At 38.1% G+C, this 7,100-nt stretch overlaps 1 protein-coding gene across 4 annotated transcripts; it reads left to right on the forward strand.

Annotated features, from left to right (window-relative positions):
- The first annotated feature begins 1,351 nt into the window (after window positions 1-1,351).
- On the forward strand, window positions 1,352-6,892 carry LOC103951284. Of its 4 annotated transcripts, none has more exons than XM_048591111.1 (3): window positions 1,352-1,501; window positions 2,216-4,188; window positions 5,500-6,892. In XM_048591111.1, the coding sequence occupies exon 3, from the start codon at window positions 5,533-5,535 to the stop codon at window positions 6,673-6,675; it is 1,143 nt and encodes a 380-aa protein (XP_048447068.1). In that variant the 5' UTR covers window positions 1,352-1,501; window positions 2,216-4,188; window positions 5,500-5,532; the 3' UTR covers window positions 6,676-6,892. The 4 variants fall into 4 exon arrangements, with proteins under 4 accessions (XP_048447068.1, XP_018503954.1, XP_048447066.1 ...); XM_048591109.1 differs by lacking the exon at window positions 5,500-6,892 and adding an exon at window positions 1,703-1,806 and having other exon boundaries at window positions 1,353-1,501; window positions 2,216-3,773; XM_048591110.1 differs by lacking the exon at window positions 5,500-6,892 and adding an exon at window positions 1,655-1,702 and having other exon boundaries at window positions 1,358-1,501; window positions 2,216-3,773.
- The last annotated feature ends 208 nt before the right edge of the window (window positions 6,893-7,100 follow it).

Consider the following 7,100-nt stretch of genomic DNA (forward strand, 5'->3'; position numbering starts at 1 on the left):
TTAACCCTATCAACAAAATTAAAGAAAAGTAACCATATCAGTTACCCCATTTTCTCTTTCACGTTTTACTCCAGAATAAAATAAATTTTTAGTGGCGAAATAGTTATCCAAAAATAGTCACTAAAGATATAAATAATCTCTTTAGCACTAAAAATCGTTTAAAGGTCATCACCAAAAAGTTTTAACGGTCATTTATATTTTCTCTCTTTGTAAATTTTATTTTTAAAATTTTCATAAGCATATGCATAACGCATGTACAATTGCTAATAATTATTAATTAATTATAAAGGTAACACATATGTATCACATTGAATTGATCACGATAGTATGAGAGCACTCGACAACTATGGTGGGCTGACAAGACTGAGCTCAAGGATTGCAATAGCCTCGCTTGGGGCCTAGTTTGGTCTTTGGAGTAACTGAAACAAACAAACAAAGAATCAAGTTGTGTTTCCAATGGCCTACCCAATTGGACAAACCTGGAGCCACTCAACCACCTAAAACAGCAATTGGTCCTCCACCCAAAATCCTTGTCCTTGAGAGTCCTAAATTCAAGTATTCTTTCAACCCTACACTAACAAAATATGCTAATTATTATTAGACGGCCAACTCTACATTTGGGGTTGTGTTTGTATGGTTCATGTTTTGATGATTTGACACAAAAGGGGCAATGGTGGAACTATCATTCCTAATTGGCGATTTTTCACTCTCGTGTTCTCTTTCTGCGTGAAAGTCAATCACTTATTTTCTTCAAATCAATCCAACTTTGCGACATCATTTCACAAATAAGAGTACTTTTTCTCAAGTATTTATTTGTACAATCTAAGCTACTAGGATTAGACTATTGGTGAGGAGGGGGAGATTTTTCAATGTACTCAGGAGCCTGTCCGGTACATCACATTGGAAGAATACTTGAAAATAAAAATTTCTCCAATTATTTTGTGATGTGGTGTACCAGGCTGTATTTCGATAACATAGAAAATATGTCGCGAGGATAAAAATTTCTCCAATTATTTCTGTCCATTGATCTTCTTCAATTCATCCGATCCAACGGTTGAAAATTAAAAAGTGTGTGAGAAGTAAAATAGGGTGTGTGGATATCACACCCCTATAACTAATGGGACAGTACTAGTAAGCTTTCTGGAGAGAGGTGTGTTGGGTAATTCTATAGGCATTTATAAATGGGCCTTCAAAGAATTTGTGGTGTCGATTAATTCTATAGGCTTTCATAAATGGGCCTTAAAAGAATTTGTGATCCAATTTCATTCATGGCCAGGCTCAAGGCCCAAAACCGATACCCACGAGGTTCAATATCCATTTCCAGGTTACTTATCTAAAATCCACCAAAATCCACCACGCCTTGGCGCCTTGCTCGACGCCCGTCGTACGACAGCTTGCTCCATACCTAAAGCTCTCCAAACGACTCCGTCGGCTCCGCCGCGGGCGCCACCGCGGGCGCCACCGCCCCATCGTCAGCAACACTCTGTAGCTTTCGCCGTTGGTAAAACTCATACTCTTTATTGATGTTAAATTTTGATTTTGTTGGATTAAATTATGCAATTGATTTTCTTTAGCGATTTTGCCCCCTTTCTGCACCAAAACAAATGAAACGCTATGCTGTAGATTCAGTTAGGATTTAGTGTTTATGACGCAGAAATCACAAGCTACGTTGTTTCAAAAGCATCATCTTTGTTTGCAAAAGGTAGCCCCTGATGGAAGAACTTACCCAGTTGTAGCCAATGACAATTCTCTCTTTGTTTTTGCACATCTAAGAGCTGGTAGGCCGTTATCGGTAGATTGTTGAACGTAAGTTCTCTAATAAGTTGCATTCTTTTGTGCCCTTTTGGATTGATATTGTGTATTTATTTGTGTGCAACATTTTAATCCCAGTTAACAACTTATTCATCTACAAACTTATTACTGTATAGACCAAATGAGTTCTGCATTTGTATTTCAACACTCGCATTGTACTGGTTTTGTTAGGCTGCTGACCAGGCTGATCCTGGTTCAGATTGGTACAGAGAGCCTTTTAATCACTTAACTGTCCAATCAAATCATAGAATTGTTGAACTGCTTATGGAGTGTTGTTAGATGCCCCCTTGAGTACCTACTACAATGTAGAAGCCATCTCGAGCATGTAGTTCTGAAAAATTTGTTTTGAAATTGTTTTGTTAAGTATTACTTTTATATGATTGTTAAAGTTGTTTACTTTCAGGAAAATGACTAATTTGACAATTTTGATCAAATATGATGGGAAGTGGGTGAATTCCTTATATAAGGGTGGCAAAACTAAGGCATTAGTTGTTTCTGAAAAACTTACTTATGAGGAGCTTCGAGATAGGCTGTATGGTCTCATGAAGGTCGACCCAAATGAATATGGAATTATAATGAAAGCTGTATATAGTGGAAAATCTCATCCGTATCCTGCAGAAGTAGTAGATGATAACGACGTGGCTGCATTTATTTGTGAGAGTGTTGCACGGGACTGGAAAATTCCATTGTGCATTACTCTTGAACGCAGGGTATTAGCTTCTGGAAGTGGAAGTAATCAACAAGCTCCAATCGGCCTTGCAACCCATACTACAAAATCTCATTCATTAGATCCCCACACTCAACATGAAGAACAAAATTCCTTTGACTTCATTTCCAGTCGAATGCCAATGGACTTCAGTTCAGGGACTCAAGCAAATTCGGATTGTGTTGATGGATTGATCCATGATGATTTCGAAAATGATAAGGAGCATGATAATATAGAAGTTGATGTGGAACAAAACAACCTGCAACTTTCTGAGGTGCCTCAGCCAAACTTGCAATTTGATGATTTGCCTCATGACAGTGGGCGATTTGATAATATGTATCATGAAAATATGCAATTTTGTGATCATCATCTCAATCCTCCTAAATCTCTACCTCGAGCTCGGTCTTGGCGTAAACTCACAGAAGAAACGGTTAATAGGATGCTGAATTCGGGGTTGAAAGCAGGGGGAGATATGGAACTAGGTTCAGTGTACAAGAGCAAAAAGGATTTACAGAAGATGTTAGCCCTTGCTGCAATTAAAAGAAGTTTTGAGTTCAAAGTTAAGAGGTCCACGAGAAAGAGATTTGCTGTTGAATGTGTGAACGACAACTGCACATGGAAAGTCCATGCAACCAAGTCGCCAAACTCGGATTATTTCATGATAACAAAATATGATAGTCGCCACTCTTGTTCATCAGATGCTAAAAATCTCAGTTCATTAGATGCAAAAAATGGCAGTCACCGACAAGCAAGCAGCTTGCTCATTGGTGAGTTTGTAAAGTCGAAATACAAGGGTGTTTTGTGCCAATGCAAACCGAAAAATATCATTGAGGATGTGCAGAAAGATCTTGGAGTGAATATAAGTTATTCGACAGCTAAGAGGGTTTTGGATTGTGCATTGAAAGATATTGGGGTATCATCACCAGAACTTTCTTCTAAACAGAGGTCAAGTGAAAGGTGCAAGAAGGAAAGAACTCTGTCTCAACCCAAAAAAATGTCTCGTGGAGAAGAGCAGTCTACACGGAATTGTGGAAAATGTGGCTCAACTGGTCATTACCGTAAAACTTGCAAGAACCCTACTACTCTTCATCTTAATTCCGAAAGTGAGTTTGCTGCCTAGAACTGGGGCGTGGATAGCCCTAAACTGTAGTAAATTATTATCTAGAGACAATGCATTTTCATCTTTTCTACTGTTGTAAACTTTTCATGTTTTCATTGACACTTTTTATTAAGCTTTGAAACTAGTTTGACATAACTTCAAGTAATGTAGCTGAAACAAAAAGTTTTGAAGTACTTTACTTGAAGCCTTCTGAGCCTGCTGGAAAAATTTCAAGTATAGTACATGAAACCATTTGAAAATTCGAAATGGTTATGAAAAGACTACTGAAAACAAGTTGAGTCCAACCCAAAATGGTTCAAGCTTTGCATTTTGAACGATGTTGAAGAGAACTACATAAAACCCAACTGCTTGGGCTTGTTATGGTTTGGAGTAAGTTTGACATCCTTTGTATGTCGTATATTCTTACCCTCAAAAGGAGCAGTGCAGAAAAGGGGTATGATGCTTATCATTCATGTGAAAATGATGTTATTTTGGCTTAATACTCCAGCAGTGAAGAATGGCGTGAAAAAAGGGGCTTTATGGCTTCTCTAGATCAACTGGTGAAGCAAAGGTATGTGTAGTTTTTAATTTTAATTTACGGGTTTTTAAATTTTTTTACAAGAGTATGGTCTTTATTGTGGCCTACAGATTTTAAGAATTTGTCATTTTCAGTTATTTGGCTTAATTGGAAAGCTGCTATCAGTTAGCTTTATGAGTTTCCATAGCAGGGGGGTTGCAATTTCCAGTTATCTTGCTAATTTTGTTTTTTTAGTTTTCTTTATGGACATCTGCATGAAGAAGAGTCATTAATGCTTAAGAAAAATAAATTGATTTGTTCAAAAAAAAAAAAAAATTAAATAAATAAAATTACATGAGCAGCAAACATGTCGCAGAATAACTGTCATAGAGCTGCAATTATTACCCAATGTATAACAAGGTCTATGACAGTTCTTCTGCACCGAGTTCACTACTCATGTAATTTTATTTTCCTTATGCATTAGAGCGGATGATTTGTCATCTTGGATCTATCTTGCAAAAGAATAAAGAATTAGATGGAGATCTCAACCATAGAATACGAGTTGGATGGATGAAGTGGAAGAGTGCATCGAGTTTGTTGTGTGATCGTCATATGCTGCTAAAGCTCTAGGAAAAATTTTACACGACGATAATAAGGCCAACAATGCTTTATGACATGGAGTGTTGGGCGGTCTAAAATCAATACATGCAAAAAGGTGAGTGTAGTGCAGATGAGAATGCATATGGATGTGTAGGCACGCAAGAAACATAGGATTAAGAACGACGATATCTGAGGTAAAGTAGGAGTGACCGCATTTGAAGATAAGATGAGAGAAAATCGGTGGTTTGGACACTTGAACCGAAGACCTATAGATGCTTTGGTTAGAAGATGCGACTATGAGACAGAAGCTCAGGGTAAAAGAGGTGGTAAGACCTAGGAAGACTTGGAAATAGACTTTAAGAAAAGATATGGAATACTTGGAGCTAAGGGAAGCCATGGCGCAAAATCGAGCGCAATAGCATTCTAGAATTCATACAGCTAACGCTACTTAGTGGGATTGCGCTTGGTTGTTGGTTTGTTGGGTATTAATGGCTCTCCTTTATATATATTTGTGCCGATAGGATTGATTTAATGTTTCCAATGCATGAGCTGTACGTGGCAACTTTTTTATATCTTATTTGTTGAACGTGTCTTCTATTCTTAAATGAGTTTTATGAGGATTTGTCATTTTCCAAATATCTCCTTTATCAATAGGTTCTGTAGCATCCCCACACACTGATATAACAGAGAAAAGAAGCAAGGCTTCTTCCTCACCGCTTCATTGTTTTTGCTTATACTTCTATCTTCTTCTTCTTCTTCTCAAAGGCGCTGTTAAGGGTTGCTGTTTTCACTTCAACAATGAATTTCCGTTTAACCCCTAAGAAAGAAAAGGCAGAGAAACATGTGGGCGTCCACTGCTTCTATTGCAAAAGGGTGTTACAAAATCGCCAGGCTCTAGGAGGTCATCTTAAGGTTCATAAGGAAGAGATCAACGCAAAGAGGAGCCAGAGGTATGCTAGCCATTTCAGCAACTCAGAAATTACAACTCACAATGCTCATCCTTTCAGCATGCTCCATCCTGAAATATTTTCTGGAGTTGCTGGGAGCAATCCAAGTAATCTCATTGGTAAGTTAACCTCTCCTTTGAATTTCTCCAAGAGATTCTACTCCAATCAAAATAGCCAGGTGAATGTGAGGTTTGTGAGCAAGTCCTATGAGAACAATACGAGCACCATGCCTCCAAAATTTTCATCTAGCAGTGGTCATGCCAAAATCCCAGATTCTAAACCTTTATCCTTTATGGCTGCATCCTGTTTTACCGCAGTACCAACTGGTATCCCTTCCGGCCCATCATTCTCTTTTGTCATAAATGGTGTTTGTGAGCTTAATAATGATCAATTTCAATCTTTTATGGATGGTATGCCATACCTTCAGGCTCACATTGATGGTATAATTTCATATCATGTGAAAGCTGTAACTGATCTTGATTCAGATCTCCGCTCAAATCAGTCAGCTGGCTTCAAGGAACCTAGTACTGGTGGTTCCTTGCCTTCACATCCCAGTCAATCTTCTGGCCAAGGCGAAATCGGTCAGTGTAAGACAGAGACTGTCTTAACCTCTAAGAAAAGGAAGCGGTGCTCCTTACATGAAGCCAGAGGAAGTGCTGAGATGATGAATGCACTAAAAAGGCCTAAGATCAACTCTGAGCTGTCAATGGAAACGGATAAGCCTCCACATCTCAGTCAATCTTCACGCCAAGGTGAAATTGGCCTGTATAAGACACAAACTGCATTAAACTCTATAGGAGGTAAAAGACACTGCTTTGGTGAAGGAGGTGGAAATGCTGAGATCATGAATGCACCGTCAATGGAAAGCGATAAGCCTCCAAAGAGAGAGCTTCTTCTTTTTAAAGATTCAGAGAACTGCTTTTCAGGATCAGGAATAGCTTCTAATGTGAAGGAGGAAAACCAAACAAATCTTGATCTTTCTCTACATCTGTAGCTTTGTATCAGCTACATTACCAAACTCTGAGCGAGCATGGACCAGATAAGCCTTCAAAGAGCTTTCTGGAGATGAAACTCCTTTTTATGGGTCGCAAATAACTTTTATGCGAAAGAGGAGGGCCAAATAAGTCTAGACCGGTCTCTAATTTGTAGCTTTATCTATGCAATGTGTTTGTAAGCAGTGAATATTATAAATAGATATGGGTTTGATAAAAGGACATTAGCTCTCTCTCTCTCTCTCTCTCTCTCTCTCTCTCTCTCTAAAAATGAAAAGAAATCTTTATTTTTATTTTTATTTTTTCATTTATGACTTCATACTTTTCTGATTCTATATCTGCACATCTGGTTGTCTTTCTGTTTCTTTTTCATCCTAGAAGTAAATGTATTGCGTTTAGGAAAATAGACTGATATGGTTATTGTGGT

The sequence above is a fragment of a genome, unplaced genomic scaffold (assembly GCF_019419815.1).
Source record: "Pyrus x bretschneideri cultivar Hongxiangsu unplaced genomic scaffold, Pyrus_bretschneideri_v1 Contig33, whole genome shotgun sequence".
NCBI lineage: Eukaryota > Viridiplantae > Streptophyta > Magnoliopsida > Rosales > Rosaceae > Pyrus > Pyrus x bretschneideri.

Bases quoted from the DNA above. Each gene is read 5' to 3' on its own strand.
- LOC103951284 (XM_018648438.2), top strand. From the start codon at position 2,220: ATGACTAATTTGACAATTTTGATCAAATATGATGGGAAGTGGGTGAAT.